Consider the following 24,060-nt stretch of genomic DNA (forward strand, 5'->3'; position numbering starts at 1 on the left):
GCAGGTACTATTTGGGTGGTGGGTCATTCTCAGCACTGCAGTAACACTGACGTGGTGGTGGTGTGTTAGTGTGTGTTGTGCTGGTACGAGTGGATCAGATTCTTCAACCTGAAAAAAAAACATTAAAAATTCAACTTAAAATTTGAGATCATTTGAGGGAGAATTGGCTGTTATTAGACTATGAAATGATGTCAATTATTTGGACACCCTGTATATTCTAAATTGTTTACTAAAACTCTTGCTGTCCAGATAAACAGCTTTACATATATTTTTCTCAGATTGCCTTAAGATTTCTACACAATTTACAGCCTGTTTCTTCTGCAATACTTCAAATGTTGGGCTAGTTTCAGCTTCTGGTGGGCGGGATTAAGTATATTTAGGGCTGGAGAGTTTTACCAGATCTGGGAACCCTGAAAGGACTATATATATCTCTGGTACTCAAGAAGTCGTGGTACGACGGCAGAGCTTTGCACCAGTGACATCTCCTTTTCTCGTCCTACTAAGGTAAATACTGTTTATATACAGGCATCACCATCTAATCTTGTTCGGGAAATACCCAAAGGTGTTTTTGCTGATATGATTTGTGATGAGAGAAATTCATGGGTTTAAGTTGTGTGTTTTCCTTCATTCTTTTAATCAAACAAATGCTGTGGCTGATGTTGTTTGGCTTAGTGCTTCAGCTACTGCAGCTTAAAGCTAATGTGTTAATTTTCAGAGAATAGTAATTAAAAGTTGAAGGACGTGTTTTCATATGTGTGTATTACCTGCTTTTTAGCTTAGAATGATCTTTGATCGATCAGTCAACCTTTACATTTAAACTCAGAGTGTATCAAGGGTGACCTTAATTTCTGTAGTCAATACAGAAATCAGGGACTGGAAGAATTAAACTGTAAAAACTTATCAAAGGCAAAACATAATAAAAATAATAATTATATTAGAGAACTTGATATTACAGAAATCAATCAAATCAAAATAAACCATTAATAGTGCAAATATAAAATGACTTAATGAGTTCAAATTGGGATTAAAATCATAAAAAACTGTTAATAAAAGAATAGAAAATGTAAAACAATAATGCAGCAGTAACAAAAAAATAAATATTGTTAAAGCAAATAAAACAAGCCAAAATCATATTGAAAGTGGCTAAAATCAAGTAAATCACTGTCAGGCTGTGTGGAGGTAGTTAGAGAAAGTTTAAAAGGACACCAGCGAGTTTCCTGTAATGAATTCCAGCTAAACCCCTTTTGGATTCTTAAGTAAACCTTTTTTGTAGATTAACAGTGGCATATTATGCTGGACATCCCTTCACTTTTAATAAGAATCACATTTAACTGAAGTGAATACATTTTTTTTTATTGGGCAGAAGAGCATGAACATAAACAAACAACACATTAAAAGATTTCAATATTGCTTTCTAACCCTAAAGGTCACTGCTCACCGGATACACCTCATCATATCGCGCCTAAGTCTAAAAATCCCAAAACATTTAATGTTGACAGACAGTGGCTCCAGGTACTCTTCAGTTTCTCAACACTTCACACTCAGCATTTCGCCATTACCACATTACATTAAAGCCATATCAAGACCACAGAAAGCCACTGTAGATCACATGTGGTTTAAAATTATCCAGAGAAAGACAGTCAGTCTTTTAAATAAACTTAAAAATGTAGAGTGTAAAACTGCACTCTAACTTCATCTCACTGTGGTCTAGTATAGCAGCGCTCTGCTACCTGGTGCTCTGCACTGCAACATGTTCTGTATGCTACTGATGCATGACTCTGGTTTCCTAGAGTCGACTCAGACTCTCGACTCCTGCTGCTGGAATCCAGTCGACTCCACTTAATTTTAACCAGTAAATTTAAAGTAAATCACTACAAACCAGTTAACCCAATTTAAAGTTTTTATTCTGGGGCCGTTGAATGTTATCTGCCCTTTCATGATGAAAATGCAGAATTTGGTTTTCTGTAGCAGAGTTATGGTACTGTTTAGTGTACCAAAACATCTTTGTGAGCAGAGTTTGTGCTTATAGCAGCCAAGCAGCGCTGGTGTTGTTTAAATGAATTACACAACTTAATTAATAAATAAAATAATTAAACAAACATACACTACTCAGACTCTCACCTGCATTACACACAATTAAGTTTACATGTCCCTCCAGCTAATTACGATGAAAAACCATAGATCTGAAGAGTCGACTCCAAGCATTTTGACTCTCAGAGTCATTAGCTAGGAGTTGATTCCCATCACTACTGTCTGCATAATTTCCATCCATACTTTTCCCCATAATGACCACCTGTGCAACATGCTCCTTCTGTGCTCACTGAAAATGTCCTTCAGTTTTGAAAATTAGTTTTCACACATTGTGTTTGCTCCATATGTTAATCTGAGACTCAGTGTTGGCTGTACAGTAGGCTTTAAGTTGGAATGCTTTCTGTCCAAAATACTGTGAGGCACCAATGTGTCTTGTCTAGATTGGTCAATCTGTGTAGTGAACCTGTAAACTCTGATGAGGCTTATGCAAGGCATGTGGCCAGATTAAGCAGAACTTAAATTAACTCTCTTTCTTGCTTGTTTTTAACAACTGGACTTTTAGGATTTGCAGTGGCATGGGGCTTATGGTTGGTGGAACACTGTAGGACCTAGACATTATAAATTGAGTTGAGATGACAAGCTTTGTTCTGTCAACAGAAAATTAACTAAAATGACAGCAATACGCAGCTCTATCTGACCAATACGCAGCTCTATCTGACCAAAACGTAGCTCTATCTGACCAATACGCAGCTCTATCTGACCAAAATGCAGCTCTATCTGGCCAATACGCAGCTCTATCTGACCAATACGTAGCTCTATCTGACCATTACATAGGCAATTTTGACTGAGATCTCTATCTGACCAATAAGTAGCTCTATCTGGGCTCACATCAGGCAATTTCGACTGAGATCTCTGAATGGCATTCTCAGCTAGAAAATCCATGTAATTAATGTGAATGCAGTCTGAAAAGGCTTCCCTGCAGAATAAATAAATCAATAAAAATAAAGTTTAAGTTGCTGGACAAATTACACAAACCCAAAACAGGAGGGCACAGTATTCCATGTCAAAGGGTAATCACCCCCTCGTGGAGCCAAGCCTGCATCATACCGGTGTAACAGTAATGATAAAACCAAACCTTAAGATGAATTTCAACCCGTATACTGGAAGAACCAGTTTATCACTCTCTACTAGTCAGCACTGTTTTGGCCGATTGAACATGTTAAATCACTGTAATTACAGTTTCGTGACCAAATTAAAGATGAGAGTGTACAACACCAGCGTTTACCCAACTGCACTTTCATAGTGTTCCTTTATTTCACAAAGACTAAGCTTCAACTAACATACTATCACTGTGCTCACTTCTGCTTCTGAGGTAGGAACGGTCTCAAAATAACCCATCAAAAAAGTGCTGCTATTATTATTAATTAGTTACAAAATTAAATTAACTTGAGCCTCCCAGCCCAGTATAACTGTTTACCACAGTTATTTCCTCATAGTTACCCAAATAAGAGGACTGTAAGAGGACTAACAAGCCTGTTGCTGTGGTAACAGCAGATACTTAATAAATCTGACAGTTTTAACTCTTTGACAAAATAGTCTATTGATAACATTTCTAAAGTTTCTACTTCCTGACGTCCAGGAATGTCTTTGTTGTTCAAGTTGTGTCATCCACATTTTCTTTATCTGTTTTCTAACCTGTTCCAGGAAAAGTGCTGAAGTTCTTTCTTCGGGAGCTCGACTTGATTTGCTGCTGTTCAGAACTTCAGAACCTAAGAACATGGCAACATCATCTATGGTCATGGACAGTCACCCTCCAATGAATGAGTGAGTCTCTCTCTGTTTCTCACCCTTTCTCACTCTTTCTCTCAAATTACAGTACCTTCTCAGGAAAATACTCATCCAGATCAAATACAACCACTGACTGCAACAGTAATTTGCTGACATTAATTGTTCTTTATTTAAGCCTCTTTTTAAAATCACTGCACTTATAAGGGGACATGTATGTCATCCTAGAGTAGCAGCACATATTTTGCTGGACTATAATATAATATAATATAATATAATATAATATAATAGATAGGGAATTTTTCAATGAAAAAACATTTTTAATGGATAGTTCATAGCAGCTACTAAATAACGTATGGAAGTCACTGAATAATTTATAGCTGCTGAATAATAATAGTTACTGAATCCCATTTACTCACCTTTATATCTGTCAGTGATGTCCTTTTCAGAAATGTGTCTCAAAATGAATCCCTGCTTTTACAGGGAGAGGAAGAAGAGCAGGGAAGAAGTGCTTGACGCCTTGGAAAATCTTGGCCCATACAGCGAAGCCATTGATGCATGTGGTGACACGGTGCTGAAGTATATGGGTTCCATTGTTTCACAAATGTGTTCGTCTGTTGTAAGTCAAGCTTTCAAATGGATCACAACAGAAGATGGTAAAGTCTTATGTCTCAACCTTGTACGCTACTTTTACGAGAGGCTTACAAAGTCAGCAGACAGTCAGAAGGTCGATGTGTGCAGTGGGAGTGGGGAACTGCACATCGTGCTGGTGGGTAAAGGCAGCATCAGTGATCAGACCCGTCCTGCTGACTGTTTTGTGCCTCTGAATACCATCACTGATACAATCCTGTATCCTCCATGGAACTGCGCCATTGACGCCAAAGTTGCTTACGGCATCTCAACAGGAGACATCCTGCCCGAGCACCGAGACTTCGGAGACTGGACACCTCAGAGGCCCCTCCCTGAAGTCTGGAACTCCATGAAAGATCGGCAGGGAAAAAGAGTTCCTGAGATCATCCTTGGTCCCCTTACAACTGATGCTGATTTTATATTGAAGCTCACAGCATTTTTAAACTCAGTGTCACTGTGGGAAGATCGCAAACGCCTTATCATAATGTATTCACCAGGAGGCTTCCTTGCTAGGTGGCTACCAGAAGTGACTTTATATCAGATCGTTGGTGTGATTGCAGTCCTGCTCTGGATCCTACGTAGCAAAGCCACCATTCACCTGGCTGCAGGTCTCCAGTCCAGAGGAACTCCACCAGCAGAGATGGAGGCGATGTGGCAGGAACTGTATGCCTACACACCCAACGGCACTGTAATGACCACACAGAACATGGAGCACGGGGAGTTTAACATGCTGTACAACCTCCTTTGCACCGCATTCGAGTAATCACATGACAATGAAGAGGGCTCAAAACGAATTAACAAAATAGCTAATTTCTATCCTTTTCACAGGCAATATGTAAGTTTAATGTAATAAAATAATAGGTTTCCAAAGCTATTAGACCTGGCAGGTCTGCTTTTACTAGTAAAAACATGCAAACAATATGAAACAGCAAGTTTCTCCAGCATACAGCCACCAGACAGAACATGATTATTTACTAACAAAATAAACAACACCAAAGCTATCACTCACATATTTCTCTGCTAAAAGCGTTGTAGTTTCCAGTAGCCACTGTTTAAACCTGCTTAAAGCCGCTTATTTAGTCGTCATCATTCTGACTGTAATATTATTATCATAATATAATAATCCAATATCAGTTACAGCAGGGTCGCAAATGATCAGCTCATATTTACAGTTCACCCTTTATCTGGCCTGCAAGCCTTTTTTTTCATTTTTATGCAACTAAATATGTAAATCAGATGGGTTTGATTTGCTTCCCTCACTAGACACTGGGGTTGGTTACCCAACATAAGCTACAGTGCTGTAAAAACTATGATTTCTTCTATATTTGCATATTCCTCAAATAAAATTTTGTATACGACAACTTGAGTAAACACAAATACAGCTTTGAAATGATTCATTTCATCTATTGAAGGAAAAAAGACAGCAACAACAGTAATTGCTCCCTTAGTTACTCAACCAACCAAATAACCAAAATCGTTGGATCAATTAAACTAGACACACTCAGGCTTGACTACTGCCAGCCCTGCAGAATCTAAACAGAACTTAAATAGAACTTTTCCAGCAATGGAAAGACACTAGAATGAAAGCTATTGAATTACATCAGTATGGAAAGGATTACAAACTCATTTCTAATGCTGTGGAACTTCAGCAAACCACAGCGAGAGCCATTATCTCAGAAAGGATAAAACCTGAATGGTGGTGAATCTTTCCAGAAGTGGCCAGCCTGTCAAAATTCCTCCATAACATAGCAGCGAATCCAGGGTGTCACAAAAGATCCCAGACAGACATCTGAGGAACTGCATGCCTCACTCACCTCTTATAAGATCAGTGTTTATGATTCCACCATTTGAAAGAGACTGGGCAGAAATAATATCCATGGGAGAGTCAGAAGGCAAAAACCACTGTTAACCAAGAAGAGTATAAAGCCTCATCTTACATTCACAAGAAACCCACCTTGATATTCCCCAAGCCTTTTGGAATAATGTTCTGTGTACTGATGAGAAGAAAGTGGTCCTTTTTGGAAGGTGGGGTTCCTGTTACATCCAGCATAAAGCTAACATGGCAATCCACAATAACAACATCATACCAGCAGTGAAACATGGCAGTGGTAGTGTGATGGTCTGAGGATGCTTCGCTGCTTCAGGACCTGGACGACTTGCCATAATTGATGGAACCATGAATTCTGCTCTGTACTAGAAAATCCTACAGGGGAATATCCAGGCATCAGTCAGTGATCAGAAGCTCAAGCAAAACTGAGTTATACAGTAAGACAACAATCCAAAGCACAAGAACAAGTTCATGTCTGAACAGCTTAAAAGAAACCAAACGAACATTTTGGAATCGTCTAGTCAAAGTCCTGACCTGAATCCCTTTGAGATGCTGTGGCAGGACCGTAAACAGGCATTTCAAGCTTGAAAGTCCTCCAATGTAGCTGAAACAAAGTCATTCTGCAAACGAGAGTGGGCCAGAATTCCTCCACAGTGATGTAAAAGACTGATCTCCAGTTATAGGAAGGTTTGGTTGCAGTTGTTGCTGCTTAAGGTGGACCAACCAGTTATTAAGTTTAGGAGGACACTTACAGTTTCACATGGAAGATGATTGTGTTGCAACACTTTTTTCTTTTAAATACTGTGTTTTGTGTTTTCTCATGTTCTCCTTGTTAAAAGAAAGTTTAATTGGTTTAATTAAAAACAATTTTTTTCTTAAAACAATGTATTTATACTACTTCTATTACTATCACTACTAATAACAACAATAATTAGTAGTAGTTCATGGTGATAGAAGAATTGCTAATTAAATAAATGTGTACATTATGTAATTAAAAGTTCATACATAGAGTTAAAATATGGGGACTGTTTTAATTTACAGTGTTCTGTAAAATGTCAAATTTGATGTTGTTAAAATTTACACTTGAAAAAATGTGTCGCATTTTTCCCCCTGCCTTTTTTCCAACCAGCCCCCTGTGAAGACCACCTGGCAGGTGGCCCCCCACATAATTAGTTTGAGAGCCCTGAGTTATAATGTAACTGTACTGTATTCTGAAACTGTTTAAGCAAATATCAGCGGTAGCTTTTTGTGTAATGGAACTTTTATGATTTATTATCCATGCATGACTCTATGCTTCTTCAGAAATCATTATAAACATGTTATATCATAATCAGTAGCTGCACATCACCCAAATATTGGTGATGTATTAATTACATGAACTATAAAATCTGAGCGATGTGATGAAATAAAATACAAAATAATAAAGGATTTCTGTTTCTGTTAATGATTCACTTTGCTATAAACAGTGTCATGTTTTAAATCAAGCCATAAACAAAATCATATCGTTTACATGCTTTATATTACCAGCCATAATGTTTTAAGTCTCCCCATAGACAAATCTCAACAATCCAGCACTATAGATAAAATTTCATAAAATCATAAAATGTATAAAATTTCATAAAATATAATGCTCTAAAAGCATTTATGTAAAATCTGTATGATTTAAAGTAAAATTAAGATTGAATGTAAAAATTAATAATTACAATATGAGCACAATAAAAAGCATTACAAATATACAAATTAAATTTAAGAGTAAGAAACATAGGAATTAAAAACACTAATAAAAGATAACAGAAATTTGTATTATACACTGTATGTGCTGTAAAAATTTGTTTTCACTGTCAAAGTACTGTAAAATGTAATTTAAATTTAATTTAACTTTTCACCAGTGGGCCCTGGATATTTAAGGGGTTAGTATATGTGAATTTGTGAACCTGCCTCCTGTTTAAACACAAGAGCAAAAATACATTTTTCACACAGATTAAGAAATGATTACACTGACTGGTCTGAATTTTGAACACTAAGTGGTAAACTCTTCCCTATTTTTTGGGATTCTGTATGAAAATGTCTTTTCCCCAGCTGTAGATTTTTTACTCCTGTGTTTATTCCTACAGATCTTTAGATCACAGGCTGCTGGATAACAAGTAGCTTCTGTAAATCAATATTGGTGCTATATCTCAGTTAATGACACCTCTGCTGAACAGCCTGGAAAAATAAAGTACTACAAAAGAGTGCAACACTGCACTCACAGCCAAATTACTAAATAATACTTTAGTTCATTATATTAAAAAAAAGACTGAGACACTTCACTTTAGTTCTGTTACTCTGTAGCGCCCCCTGTTGGAATTATTATTAACTGCAACTTATTAGTGGATCAGACACAGCAGTGCTGCTGGAGTTTTTAAACACCTCAGTGTCACTGCTGGACTGAGAATAGTCCACCAACCAAAAATATCCAGCCAACAGCGTCCTGTGGGCAGCGTCCTGTGACCACTGATGAAGGACTAGAGGATGACCAACACAAACTGTGCAGCAGCAGATGAGCTATCGTCTCTGACTTTACATCTACAAGGTAGACCGACAAGGTAGGAGTGTCTAATAGAGTGGACAGTGAGTGGACACAGTGTTAAAAACTCCAGCAGCACTGCTGTGTCTGATCCACTCAGACCAGCACAACACACACTAACACACCACCACCACGTCAGTGTTACTGCAGTGCTGAGAATGACCCACCACCCAAATAGTACCTGCTCTGTGAGGGTCCTATATAGTAAGTGGAGCTGATAAAATGGACAATGAGCGTAGAAACAAGGAGGTGGTCATAATGTTATGCCCGATCGGTGTAAATACAAAATCGGTCTATAATTTGAATCTAAATATTTTAAACAGAACCGCTCTGTATGTTACTCTATATGTTGCAGTTTTACAGTTAAAGATCCATAATTACTCAAATCTACTTCATATAAACACAATTTGTAGCTGCACACATACGTGCTTTAGTGAGGGGGATTCTTCCACTCCAAAATGTCTGGGAGTCGGGGGTCGTGTGTAAAGCAGGAGAGATTCTGAGTTTGAGTAGCGGGAGTTTTAACCCCCCACCCCCCCCCATTAAAATCCATATGTTAATGAGTAAATAAATACAAAAATAAATCAAAAATAAACAATCAATAAAATTACATGACTGGATTCATGAAAAACCAAAGGTTTTAAAATAAAACTGTCTTCACCCACTTTATGAAATGGTGCACTGTGATTGTCTCTATTGGTAATTTGTTTTTGGTGCATTAAACATCGAATTTTGATTAAATTGTTAGAATTTTTACTATATTTATTATTCTTATTGTTATGATTATTATTTTACAGTCAATTCACTCTGTGCTATATATTAGCTTCTACTGTCACAGAAGAATGTTCTTCTTTAGTATATATACATATACACACTAAAGAATATATATATATATATATATATATATATATATACATATATATATATATATAGAGAGAGAGAGAGAGAGAGACAGAGAGAGAGAGAGAGAGAGCACTCACAGAACCCTTTGCATGATTAAAGGGTTCTTCGCATTATTAAATAGTTCTTCTTCAGATTCATGGAAAATGTGTTGTATATGGTTCTTTATAGAACCTTTTTGAAAATGGTTCAACATATCACCATAAGGGTTCTTCAACCCTTTTCAAAAAGGTTCTATATAGAACCGTCTACATCAGGGGTTCTCCACCTATTCCACCCCAAGGCCCACCTGTGTACAACTACAAGGTACTGCGGCCCACAGGAAACTGACATCAGCTTTTTAAATACTTTATTTTTTTTTCTTAAATGCTGACACTGAAAACCTGAGAATTAGGGCCTCAGAAAGATCAGATCGGCCACTCTGGTTGTCAGTAGGTTTGCAAAATTTGCAGGTATGTTAAAAAACATGAAACACGTTAAAACCACATGGTTGTAGTGATGAGAAAAGGAATAAAAGAATATAAGTGTACGAGCTAGATGTGATTTGGAGCTGCAATCCATCGCGTTTTCACTGAAAATCCTCCACTGGCTTTTCCAAAAGAGTAACTGTGTGATCTCAGGAAGTCTCTCTACTTTTGAGGGTTTTTGTGATTCATTCTAAATAAACCTCACTCCATTACCAGGCTTTTAGATTAGCATCGGCACAATTAGCAATTATGGTAAATCTTACCTAATATCTGCTTTTTTGTTTTTGGTTTATCAGTTTGAGTTTAGCCACTCAGGTCGCTGATCCTATCCTTCACTAATTTTATGTGTATTGTTTTTAACAGCAGGTTGTGTTCAGTGTCTGAGGAGTCAGCCGTTAAAACAGTCGTTATGCTGACTGTACGGCACCGTCGGTTTGTGTGAAGTGGACCGAGACCCGCAGGTTTCTGAGCTAAAGAAAAAGGTGTGATAAGTCCTGACCAAACAAAGCACCCCGAGAAACCTCTCTGCCCCAGGTTCGCTGTCTGCATCGCGGCCTGCGGCTGCACCGTCTCAGACCGATGGCGTTTAGTTAGCCACTACTACGGCGGTTTTATTTGTACATCTCTATTAATATTTATATCATTTATACTGTCAAAGCATTTGATAATTAAAAATCTAAGAATTACGTTCATCATTTTCCACTTAACAAAAACATGTTTTTATGACTTACAGTGACGTTACCAGCCTGAATTACTGCGTCCCTCTGAGTTCAGGCCCACGGACCACTAGAGGGTGCTTCACGGCCTACTGGTGGTCTGCAGAAAACCCTAATCTACAGTGCATTAAATTATTTCTGCAAACTGAATCATTCACAGTGGTTTGGTGTGAAATGCTCTGTTCTAGAGAAACTTGTTCACAGTGGTGGTGATAGGAACCAGATGTCCACCTCTAAAAGCTCCCTCACAGAAAGTTACTACATGAAATGGTTATGAATTCACTGCCTGATGACTGAGACACTGTTTTATGATAGTTTTGAGAACTTAAACTCCATTCATGGTGGAGGGATACATGCAGGGCTTTGTGAGCCAAAATAGTCCCCAAAGAAAACTTATTTCAGATTTTCCACTATTTTCCATCATCAACATTCCATATAAACTCAGAAGACTCGTGTTGGTTCACTGGTGGTTTTGGATAGTAAATAAAATGTCCATATTTGTGTTGTAGTCATGGTGACCCTTGGTTCCTATCACCACCACTGTAAAGACATCAAACATTTCACACCAAAACTCTCTGAATGAGTATATATATATATAAATATATCAATTTAAAATGGACTGTATGGACTGTACATGAACGGTATCTTCAAAATGTTCACATTAATTATACATAAACAAAAATAAAATTAGAAAAATTTGTTTTTCCACGATATGGGCCCTTTAATCGTTTAATTAAATGCAGAGCGACCTGAACACCACTAGAGGGCGCTGAAACACTTACATTTTCCATGCTGTTTCATCTCTGTGTTATGATGATGCACAAGGCTGAAGTTGGGTTATTTATCTGTCCTTTTGCTGCTTGTTCGCAATTTCTCATTCACTTAACAATAGGAAACAAAATATATTTATATACCTACAGGGATATTAATCTGGTCTAATAACGAACAGTGATGTCTTTTACAACACTTTCTTTGTTTTGCCATCGCTTTGTGAACTGTTCTTACTTAGAGTTCAGGTAAAGTGCATGACAAGAAGTGCCCTGGTCATTTAGAATCTCTTTGGGGATCCCAACTCGGAAGATCATTCTAAAAAATGCCTCTGCAACACTACTGAGATGCTGCAGAGTGGCACTGCCTCCGAGTATCACGTTGCATATTCCAACTGGACTAATACAAAGCAGTACCCTTGTGTGCTCCTATCTAATGGTCCGACGAGGTTCATCCCAATTCTCTCGAAGGGGACCTTGATTAAAGACATAGGGCGCAATGGGGCTTTTGAGATGGCCAGCCAGTAAAAACAGATCATTAATTTACTGTTTAGTTTAGTGTTCTAATTTTGTGTCTTTTTCTGCCCCATATGCCCGGCCATGGGATTGTTGTTAGCTGCTTGGAAAAGCTAACAACTGTGTGGTCACTCCTGCTATTTGAGTGTCCTGCGTCACTCTATACACCTTGTCTTTAATAATGACGAAATGAGGATAAGACAGAGGGACTCCTGGCTCAAGTATTTGACCATCGATTCCTTTCACTTGGTCAAAGGCATTTTTCAGGGTCCCGTCCCGTGACTGCTCCAGAGGTAAATCCCCGAGGGGAGCCATGGGGGCAGGCTGGAGGGTGAAGTCTTGGTGTGTGGCCTCCCTTTCGGGATTTACCTCACTGGCCGAGGATCCCGCCCCCCGATTCCCCCTGCTCTGGAACAGCCCCCGACAGAGCTGGAAGCATGCCTGACTCATGATTTCCATTTTTTATTGTGGGACCCATCCTCTGACAGTTCCCTACCTAAACCCTTGAACCATAAGAGGCAAATTAGTTCCCAAAATCAGAGGATGGGAAAGGCGAGGACTAATCACTGCCTTAACACTATGTTTCTTACCGTAAAAATCAATAGTGATTGGCAAAAGTGGATAATCATGAACGCCCCGCGTAAGTGTGAACACGGAATTTGACCAGGACTTTTCTCACCATGGTAGTGGAGTTTGAGCAGGCTATGAGCCAGGACATTTCTCACCATGGTAGTGGAGTTTGAGCAGGCCATGAGCCAGGACATTTCTCACCATGGTAGTGGAGTTTGAGCAGGCTATGAGTCAGGACATTTCTCACCATGGTGGTGGAGTTTGAGCAGGCTATGAGTCAGGACATTTCTCACCATGGTACTGGAATTTGAGCAGGCTATGAGCCAGGACATTTCTCACCATGGTAGCAGAGTTTGAGCAGGCTATGAGCCAGGACATTTCTCACCATGGTAGCAGAGTTTGAGCAGGCTATGAGCCAGGACATTTCTCACCATGGTAGCAGAGTTTGAGCAGGCTATGAGCCAGGACATTTCTCACCATGGTAGCAGAGTTTGAGCAGGCTATGAGCCAGGACATTTCTCACCATGGTACGTGACGTTGAGACATTTCGTATGAGCAGGCTATGACCAGGACATTTCTCACCATGGTAGTGGAGTTTGAGCAGGCTATGAGCCAGGACATTTCTCACCATGGTACTGGAGTTTGAGCAGGCCATGAGCCAGGACATTTCTCACCATGGTAGTGGAGTTTGAGCAGGCCATGAGCCAGGACATTTCTCACCATGGTAGTGGAGTTTGACTAGGCCATGAGCTGGGCCAGGGCTAAAAATTCTCAAACTGACTGGTGGAAAAGGTGGCATCCTGAGACAGCGCCGTGTTTAAAGTCACTGAGCTCTTCAGTATGACCCATTCTACTGCCAGTGTTTATGGAGACAGCATGGCTATGTGCTTCATTTTACATACAGGTGTGTACAGGAGTATCTACATACTTTTGGCCATACTGTGTATGGTAGAAATCTCTGTTATGTTTACAGTTTATGCACTGAAAAAGGTCATGTGAGACTGAAATGTTTGTACTGTGTTATTGTGTTAAGTGTAGGTCACATTAGGGCCCATGCACCTGCAAAACAGTTTGCACCTTACAGTCTCTGTGAGTTTACTCCTGTTTATTCCTTATAAACTGTCATATGAAGAAATAATTAAAAAGACTTGTTTAAAGATTTTTAACTAATTATCCCTGTTTTATGTATAATATTAACCTTATAAACTCAATCACCGCCTACATACTGTCAGATATTTCCTAATTGTACTGCACAAACCCACCAACCAACCTTGACCACAAAACACTTCCACCAAAATGTGTGTAGTGTATGAGGTAAAAGACCCCAAATCCTATGTCAGAAAGTGTATTACATTTTTACTGAAGGACACAAGCTTCAAATGTCTGTGTGTGAGCTGGAACTGTGTAGTGTTAAATGTGGTGTGGGAAAGTGAACATACACCATCATTAGCATGACACCAGGTTGTAGAAATTAGTTTTACTGTTGTACAAACAAACACTACTTATACTTGTAATAGGTTCAGTGAGATATATGTCACTGTAATACATCCAGTGAGTTGAATATCACTGTTAAATATCACTGGAATAAAACCAGTGGGTCAAATGCCACTGTAATAGATCCAGTGAGTTAAATATCATTGTAATAGATGCAGTGAGATACATGTTACTGTAATATCTGTATGTGTGTTTGTATAGTAAATGTTTAAACACCACCCATGTTGTACTGCTACTAAAAATGACATTCACAGTTCACGTTTGTTTATCCATACAGTGTTTTTATTTTGATTTTTTAACAATATTGTGATATCATAAACTTTGCTTAAATGCAGGATAATTATCATGATTTTTATGAATGTATATATACGGGTACATGCCTGATTACAGCACTATTGCAGAAAGCATGGCCCACTACTTGTTTACAGGACCTTATTACAGAGATAAGAGTCTTACATATTATTTGTACTTTTCTGGCACTACAAGGACATTCCCATTCAGGTCATGCTTTAGAACATTCCAGTTAAGCACATTCGGTTCTGGTCCCAACCACACTTTATCATTGAAGTTCCTAATCTGATCACCCTTCAGCACATAATCCCACATGTTCACGTCTGTAATCTCACCTACAAAACTCTGCTTTTCCTCAAAGCTACCTAAGAAAGAGTCCGGATCCTGACCCAGAATAACAGCACCACCAGACTGGACCTTGTGGTTTTTCCTGTACACCTGCAGAGTGCTGCGGCGGCCGCCCACCCAGAATGCAGTCAGACCCGTGCTGGATTCCCAGGTGACACACAGGTTTGTGCGGAAGATGGAGAGAAGTGGGACGGAATAGAAAGCACAATCTGAGCTGGTTTGCAGGCAGAGGGAGATTTTGCCCTTCTCCTGCCACACGTTAAGCTCATCAACTTTTTGGGTGCGATAAGCGAAGAGGATGGTGTCACGGTTCTCTTTGGAAACTACATTTGGATCCACAGACAGACGCATACACAGAGTAAAGGCCCCTAAATTCAGGGGCTTCTGGGGGGTGAGCTTTACAAAGGAATTGGCTGACGGTTTTGGGAAAAACAGCCCCTGGTCAGTCAAACCACCTGAAAGGCAAATAATATTATTTTCAACATGAAGCACACTTAAAGTGCAGTTAAAGTGCAGTCACATTTTTAAATGATATTTGAAGTAACAGAATGTAATATATCAAAAACGCCACAATTGAGCCATTCATGCTTATTTCAGAAATGTGTTCCGACTAGCTTTGCAGAACAATGGCAACGAACCCATTTGTCATAAAGAGAAACATTAGAACTCACTCAAAATTCTTCACGACAGACCGCTAATCTTTAAAGTCCCTACAAAATGTTGACTTTCCAGTTTAAAATGCTACAGAGCTGGACTGTGTTACTGCGGCTAACAAAAACCAGGCAGGTTGGTACTGATAAAGCCAGATTTGCCACAACATTAATGTTAGTTCAGCCACGTTAGAGTAGCTAGTGGTGTAGCTACTCTACCACTGGTTCTCAGAGCCCTCAGTAGGTCTACATTTTAATTTGTTTCCTATGTGTTGTGAGTTGGGCTGGAGCAAAATTATGGACCATCTGGGAAGCCCTGAGAACCACTGGTGTAGACTAAACTAATGAATGGACTTCCAAAGGCCACCGCACTCAAAATTTCAAAATCACTGTCACTGAAATCAGCGTTGACCATCTGCGTCAGATCCATTCAGTTTCTCAACACGTCACTCAGCATTTTGTAATTACTACGTAAGTCTGAAGCCGTATCAGAGCCACTGAAATCCATAGTAGATCACATATGGCTTTAAACTCACTCAGGAAAGTGTCATTTAGCTCAGCTAACAATACTAGCCTAGTTTAATGGTGGTGTAGTTTCGGCATTGTGTGGTTCTGGATGCAGCACAAGACATTTACTTAGCTAACTAGCAGCACAAAAGCAGCTGAAGACGATGAGCTTTGTTATAAACCTTGATTACTTGACCTTGAACACTTCTGCATGCTTTTAATGTGCACATTATTGTGCTACTGACAGTGTCGCGCCAGTTCACACTGAAAATGAGCTAGTCCATGTTCAGTTCGTACTAATGAAAATGAAGTAGTTCATTTTTATAAAATGTTGAACTAAGTTCACAGTTCCAAAAATGAACTAGTTCATGCTCATTTTTTTTTTTTAATAAATAGGCCGCTATGCTTTTTCAATAGGACCTCTTTCTACCCATCCATCACCAGCCCGAAATCATTGCTACTCATAAACGAAATGAATTATTCTCTACCACAGACTTTAAGTCAGTAATACTCTCACTGAATGCACATTTTCTGTAAGCTACCTGCTTTCTTGACGTCTGGTTGGCTGCAAACCAGTCACCAACTTGGTAAACGACGGCTTTTCAACCTTAACGTTACTCAAAGGCTGCAGATCTCGCACAGTGTAGCTAGTCCAGTACAAGCTTGTCCACTTGTTGGGAAATGAAGGCAGCAGATCCTTTACAAAATGCTGTGATCTTAAATTGGGTGGGTAAACGTTGGGGTTGTTGCATCATAGTCATTAATGATTTCCTGCGCTCATTATAATGTTGCATGTGTTCCACGAGACTGCTTTGATGTTTCAGCTCAATGTGTCGTTTTAAATTCGATGCCCAGTCCGCACTTGTGTTCTCATAAAACTGCTTCAGATGTTCAAGCAAACCGACTTCTGCAGTTACGTCTCTACCGCTAGCAACACACATTTGGCTGTGTTCATGGAAGCGTCATACCGTAAAACGTGAGCGACATTCACTCTCGCGACAGTGAGCGCTGCTCGCGTTCACGCTCATTATTTGTAAAGTGATTCGTTCAGTTCAGTGTTCACAAAAAATATGAACGTGTTCAAGGAACATGGAACGTTCCTGAACAACACTGAGTACTGATGGATTAAAAAAGGAAAGAACTGATATTTCTTGCTGTAGGTTACACATAGATAACTGTTGCCACCACATATTAAGTGAATCTCACCCTAAAATCAGAAATTTAAGACATTAGCCACTTAAAAACACATCCACCAATCCATCCTGTAGCTATCATACACTGCTAAATGTTCTAGAACACAATACAGAAATACGCTTAGATACAGGTGAGCATTTCTGCATAGATTAGATATGATAAAGTTGAACTGACCTGAATTCAGGGACATCAGAATTGAATATGTATTCCTAAATTTGTTTTTATAAAACATAATAATGCAGAGAAGATAAACTTACTTTGACCAGAGCTGATCAGAGGCAGGAGGACACCCAGCAGAACGAGCACAGCCTTCATTTTACTGTGAACATTTCAGCACAACCTGTTAGCCACCTTCACAACTTACACACAGCTGACAATCACATTTAACGTCAGTAAAACTAAAGTGGCTGTAAGTGATGAATAAGAAGTGTGGATGCTCACCTGGTAGTGAAGCTCTACAGTCACTCAGACTCTCCAGACGTCTACAGAATCTTTCTTGGCTCCTGTGACCAGTTAGATCTGTTTTCCAGCTGTTCTCACAGGAGAAGGTCTAAAGCTGGTGCTGCAGCTTCTGCATTTATAGGATGCTGTGTTTACATATGGAACATTCTGTTTGCTATTTCATCAATTTCAAATAGCCTACAGTAAATGTTTTGTTCCAGAGAAACTGTCTTCCAGAGAAACTGTTCTCCCAGAGCATCCGTGTGTGCTGTACAGTATTATGGGTGTAATTCTGTTTTCAAAAGATAAGGACACAAGGATGAGGGCCAGGTAGAAAAAAGATGAGAACATGATCGATGAGAAACAGGTTTGCTATGAGGGAAAGACGACAATAATTCAGAACTCTGCTCTCCAGACACTAATTTTATAGACTTCTGTGTTTTTTACCAATTTATTGTCTCATTTGCTTAATAAACCATGTTTAATGAATGTTTTACAAAGCTTTGGTTACTTGACATTAATAACACTTTTTGGCTAAGAGCAGTACAGACCATGGATATAACTTTACATTCAAAAATAATTTTCATCAATTTATGTTAAATGTTTTATGCTTGTGTTGTAGGTAAAAGATGTTATTTCATTTCTGAAATGAGGAGAAGAATGTTCAGACCACCAATCAGAAGAATGTTCAGTCACCCCTTGCAGTCATTTCATGAACTTTTCAACTTTTTGTCGTGTAATAATGAACATATCATAACGTAGCCCTGTTAAATGCAAAAACCTTTCAATTAGTTCGCTCCAACACCACCCATCAGTGAGCTTCAATACCACCAATCAGTGAGCTTCAACACCACCCATCAGTGAGCTCCCACTCCACCAATCAGTGAGCTTCAACACCACCAATCAGTGAGCTTCCACACCACCAATCAGTGAGCTCCCACTCCACCAATCAGTGAGCTTCAACACCACCAATCAGTGAGCTCCCACTCCACCAACCAGTGAGCTTCCACACCACCAATCAGTGAGCTCCCACACCACCAATCGATGAGCATCCACACCACCAATCAGTGAGCTTCCATGCCACCAATCACTGAGTTTCCACACCACTAATCAGTGAGCTTCAACACCACCAATCAGTGAGCTTCAACACCACCAATCAGTGTGCTCCCACTCCACCAATCACTGAGTTCCCACACCACCAATCGATGAGCATCCACACCACCAATCAGTGAGCTTCCACACCACCAATCACTGAGTTTCCACACCACTAATCAGTGAGCTTCAACACCACCAATCAGTGAGCTCCCACTCCACCAATCAGTGAGCTTCAACACCACCAATCAGTGAGCTCCCACTCCACCAATCAGTGAGCTTCAACACCACCAATCAGTGAGCTTCCACACCACCAATCAGTGAGCTTCCACACCGCCAGTGAGCTTCAACACCACCAATCAGTGAGCTCCCACTCCACCAATCAGTGAGCTTCAACACCACCAACCAGTGAGCTCCCATTCCACCAATCAGTGAGCTTCCACTCCACCAATCAGTGAGCTCCCACTCCACCAATCAGTGAGTTCCCACTCCACCAATCAGTGAGCTTCCACACCAGAAATCAGTGAGCTCCTACACCACCAATCAGTGAGCTTCCACTCCACTAATCAGTGAGTTCCCACTCCACCAATCAGTGAGCTCCTACACCACCAATCAGTGAGCTTCAACACCACCAATCAGTGAGTTCCCACTCCACCAACCAGTGAGCTTCCACACCACCAATCAGTGAGTTCCCACACCACCAATCAGTGAGCTTCCACACCACCAATCAGTGAGTTCCCACTCCACCAATCAGTGAGCTCCTACACCACCAATCAGTGAGCTTCAACACCACCAATCAGTGAGCTTCCACACGACCAATCAGTGAGCTCCCACACCACCAATCAGTGAGCTTCCACACCACCAATCACTGAGTTCCCACACCACCAATCAGTGAGCTCCTACACCACCAATCAGTGAGCTTCCACACCACCAATCACTGAGTTCCCACACCACCAATCAGTGAGCTTCAACACCACCAAACAGTGAGCTCCCACTCCACCAATCAGTGAGCTTCCACACCACCTATGAGGGAAAGACGTCAATAATTCAGAACTCTGCTTTCCAGACACTAATTTTATAGACTTCTGTGTTTTTTACCAATTTATTATCTCATTAGCTTAATAAACCATGTTTAATGAACGTTTCACAAAGCTTAGGTTATTTGACATTAATAGCACTTTTTGGCTAAGAGCAGTACAGACCATGGATATTACTTTACATTCAAAAATGAATTTCATCAATTTATATTAAATGTTTTATGCTTGTGTAGTAGGTAAAAGATGATTTTTTTTTATATGCCAAGCAGCTACAGACTCTGAAATGAGGAGAAGACTGTTCAGACTACCAAGCAGAAGAATGTTCAGTCACCCATTATATTGCAGTCATTTCATGAACTTTTTAACCTTTTGTTGTGTAATAATGAACATATCATAACGTAGCCCTGTTAAATGCAAAAACCTTTCAATTAGTTCGCTCCAACACCACCAATCAGTGAGCTCCAACACCACCCATCAGTGAGCTTCAACACCACCAATCAGTGAGCTTCAATACCACCAATCAGTGAGCTTCAATACAATCACTGAGTTCCCACACCACCAATCAGTGAGCTCCCACTCCACTAATCAGTGAGCTTCCACACCACCAATCAGTGAGCTCCCACTCCACCAATCAGTGAGCTTCCACTCCACCAATCAGTGAGCTTCAACACCACCAATCAGTGAGCTTCCACACCACCAAACACTGAGTTCCCACACCACCAATCAGTGAGCTTCCACACCACCAGTCAGTGAGCTCCCACTCCACTAATCAGTGAGCTTCCACACCACCAATCAGTGAGCTCCCACACCACCAATCAGTGAGCTTCCACACCACCAATCAGTGAGCTCCCACACCACCAATCAGTGAGCTCCCACTCCACTAATCAGTGAGCTTCCACACCACCAATCAGTGAGCTCCCACTCCACCAATCAGTGAGCTTCCACACCACCAATCAGTGAGCTTCCACACCACCAATTAGTGAGCTCCCACTCCACTAATCAGTGAGCTTCCACACCACCAATCAGTGAGCTCCCACACCACCAATCAGTGAGCTCCCACACCACCAATCAGTGAGCTCCCACTCCACCAATCAGTGAGCTTCCACACCACCAATTTGCCCACTTTTTAGCTTATAAAAGTATATTCTGAAGTATACCACAAGTAAAATTAAATATATCCATTTGCCTGGCTGCATGTCTTTGGACTGTGGGAGGAAACCCACACAGACAGGGGAGAACACAGACAGGTGAATCGCACCCAGGATCTTCTTGCTGTGAGGCAACAGTCCTACCCACTGTGCCGCCCTGTTACACTATACACTGTTACTTCATTCTTACTTCTACTTTTTTTAAGCACATCTCAATCAAAAGATTAAGTTCAAGTATAGGCTGAATATATTTAAACTTATCTGTATGCTTGGCAGTATAAGCCAAGTATACTTAAGTATAATTTTGTCTAGTACAGAGGTCACTAATAGGTGGACCGCGGTCCGAGTCCAGACCCAGACGCTGTCCTATGCAGACCTGGACCTATAACCGATAAACTATGGCGAATTATGTAATTTCGATGGGGTGATCCTGTTTTAATCGGCGTAACTTTTCTAGCCTTGTGGTAGCTTTAGCGGCCCGGGAGACTCACAGACCAATCACATGCGTTGTAAATATCACACGTGACGCTACTCAGCCAATCAGATCTGTGCATTACGATGAGCACTGAGACTCGAGTGAGTGATGCACACACAGGGGAGGGACGAGGCGAGACACAGCAGTCAGAGAAGAAAGTGAGTCAGAGGGAAGTTATTTCACACGACGTGATCTAAAAAGAGAAAACTGACAATAAATATTGTTGAAATTTGACTGAACTGTACTTTATTTGATTTGACATTCAGTTGTTGACTGTATAAGATGTTGATATACCTACTAGGCTACTTCAGTAAACAGTATATGGCACTGAGTCATGATGCAAGTTAGACATTATGATGTTCTGGACCTTTGCTTGAGGACATTTTCTCTAACTGGACCTTATTGAGCTTTAATTAAAGACCTCTGGTCTAGTATATCTCTGACAAGTATATGTAAGTATACTGAAAGCATTTTTTGTAAGGGAGTCTCAAACTGGAGCTTTTTAGTCACAGACATTGCTTGATCTGCCTCACATATCATCATGATAGGCTTCTAACAATAGTCAGTGATGTTCATCTTATTTTGACTGATAGACCTCTAACAGCAGTCAGTGGCAGTAACGACTGTACCAGTAACACTGTAAGGTTGTCATAGAGCTATTTCTCATTTCTCACTCTGATAGGCCCCTAGCAGTAGTCATTGGTCATCACTGGTTAATCTAACCCTTCAGTCCAATGACAGGATGATCACTTGCCTTTATTCTATATTCACTGCTTTGAGTCTTGGATCCTCTCTAGGTTTCTTCCTCTTGCTCTTAGGGAGTTTTTCTTGCCTCTGTCCCCATTGGCGACGCTCATGGGGGCTCAGACCTGGATTTTCTGTAAAGCTGCCTTGTGACAACGCCTGTTGTAAAAAGCTGACTTGAGTCTGTTTGTGGAGGTCATGTCATCTCAGACCATATGATCATAACATGGTTGCCAACATAAACAGTATTTGTGGACACTGTGGAGAAGTTTCTCCTGTGCCTCACTGTGAGCGCCACACTTGCAACAGATGGCTAATGCCTCGTCCAGCGATGGTACAAACAATGGTGTAATAAACCTTCATAAGCACCGTTAGCAAATTCAATAAAGCATAAATAATCTACTTGCTTTGTTAGTCTGGCTGGGAGTAGAAAGGGGCTTTAAACTGTTGGGTTACTCTGACCAAGCACCTCCTATTGGCTTTCTCATGTTAACAATAACAGTGTTCAGCGGTTAAAGGAGACACAAACCTGCACACAAACTATCACTATCACTGTAAAAGGGTTGTGGATAAAATTACAGTAAATTACTGGTCAGCAACTGAAAGATGACTAAGAACAAACAGCGAAATTAAACAAAACTTATCACAGCAACTTCTTCATGCTGTATGATACATTATAATATGCTTAATGGTTCCATAGAACTAACAACAGTAAGACTACTGTATAATGAAAAGTAGAATTTTTATTTTTACAAATGCACCAGCTCCCGTGGAACAATAAAGAAAAATACATATTATTGAACTGAACTGCAAAAATTAACTAATTCATTTTTTAACTGCAATAAAATAGTGTTGATGTCATTTAGTCAGTACAATTTTAAAAATGATTGTGTGCTTAAATAAAGAGAACAGAATACAGAAGAATACAATGAGGGGCTTTAAACTGTTGGATTACTCTGACCAAGCTATCTAGAAGTACCCCTGAAGTCATAATTTAAAACTCTAAAAATAATCTGTTTGTGTTATCGTTACGCCCAAGAAACTAAAAACGGCACAGAAGGGTCCCTAAACCTCAGTGCTCATTAATAATACCAAGAGCTGTGAATCTGCAAGATTATGCAAATCGTAAACGTCAACTTAACTCCCCATTTCCAAACCCAGGCATTCATAACATTTATGATTACAAATGTCCCATAAGAGCATTTCTCAAAAAGGATGTGTAGAAGTTTTATAGCAAATTATAAAAAAAAACCCCACATAAAACATTTAACCAGTTACACTGTTTTTAAATCGTGTTCTGTTGGCATTTCAAAACCAAGAATATCGACTAATAGTTTATACTTAAGGTTTTCTTGATTTATATGCTAATCAGTTAAAGCATTTACTACACTCCTAGGGAAAAAATGGGCCAAGCCCAAAATATTGTGGTTTTTACTGATGGTTTTGGCTGGTCAGAGTTCAGATTTAATCCAGAGAGAGAATATTTGACAAACTAGCTCAGCAGTGTTTTTCAGCTGTGTGAAGCCGTCAGTGCTGAGTGGATCAATACTGACCCTTCTTTCTGTAAAAGACTGTCTGCAGGTTTAAACACTAAACTACAACATTTAAAGAAATCAAAGGGAAAAGCTCTCCTATATTAAGTTACTTTATCTATTTGTTTAATGATTTGTTCTTAAGTTCATTAAAAACGTAATGGATGAACTGGATTAATTAAAGCAACATTATGGAACAATTTTACATTGAAATAATAGCTTCAAAATGATTTTGATGTTGCATTGACTGATAAGAGTGGCGTCTCTGTCATTGCCACTCTGGGCCGAACCGCCTGCTATAGCACTATGTAACTTTGGAGGAGCGTAACGA

General features: G+C 39.9%; 2 protein-coding genes across 2 annotated transcripts; one reads left to right on the plus strand and one right to left on the minus strand.

The window, feature by feature from the left end:
- The first annotated feature begins 460 nt into the window (after positions 1-460).
- Positions 461-5,281, plus strand: LOC118813286. Its single transcript, XM_036578528.1, has 3 exons — positions 461-504; positions 3,736-3,855; positions 4,300-5,281. Exons 2-3 carry the CDS (start codon positions 3,809-3,811, stop codon positions 5,207-5,209), a joined length of 957 nt encoding a protein of 318 aa, XP_036434421.1. The 5' UTR covers positions 461-504; positions 3,736-3,808; the 3' UTR covers positions 5,210-5,281.
- Positions 5,282-14,530: 9,249 nt separating this feature from the next.
- On the minus strand, positions 14,531-17,830 carry LOC118815231 (pentraxin fusion protein-like). The gene is made up of 3 exons (XM_036581214.1): positions 17,702-17,830; positions 17,518-17,579; positions 14,531-15,364 (listed from the first exon to the last, which is right to left on the minus strand). The coding sequence occupies exons 2-3, from the start codon at positions 17,573-17,575 to the stop codon at positions 14,730-14,732; spliced, it is 693 nt and encodes a 230-aa protein (XP_036437107.1). The 5' UTR covers positions 17,576-17,579; positions 17,702-17,830; the 3' UTR covers positions 14,531-14,729.
- Between the last annotated feature and the right edge of the window lie 6,230 nt (positions 17,831-24,060).

Source organism: Colossoma macropomum, unplaced genomic scaffold, assembly GCF_904425465.1.
Source record: "Colossoma macropomum unplaced genomic scaffold, Colossoma_macropomum, whole genome shotgun sequence".
Taxonomy (NCBI): domain Eukaryota; kingdom Metazoa; phylum Chordata; class Actinopteri; order Characiformes; family Serrasalmidae; genus Colossoma; species Colossoma macropomum.

Bases quoted from the DNA above. Each gene is read 5' to 3' on its own strand.
- LOC118813286 (XM_036578528.1), top strand. From the start codon at position 3,809: ATGGCAACATCATCTATGGTCATGGACAGTCACCCTCCAATGAATGA. The intron at 3,856-4,299 runs GTGAGTCTCTCT...CTGCTTTTACAG, and splicing joins AGTCACCCTCCAATGAATGA to GGAGAGGAAGAAGAGCAGGG.
- LOC118815231 (XM_036581214.1), bottom strand. From the start codon at position 17,575: ATGAAGGCTGTGCTCGTTCTGCTGGGTGTCCTCCTGCCTCTGATCAGC. The intron at 15,365-17,517 runs GTAAGTTTATCT...TTTGCCTTTCAG, and splicing joins TCTGATCAGCTCTGGTCAAA to GTGGTTTGACTGACCAGGGG.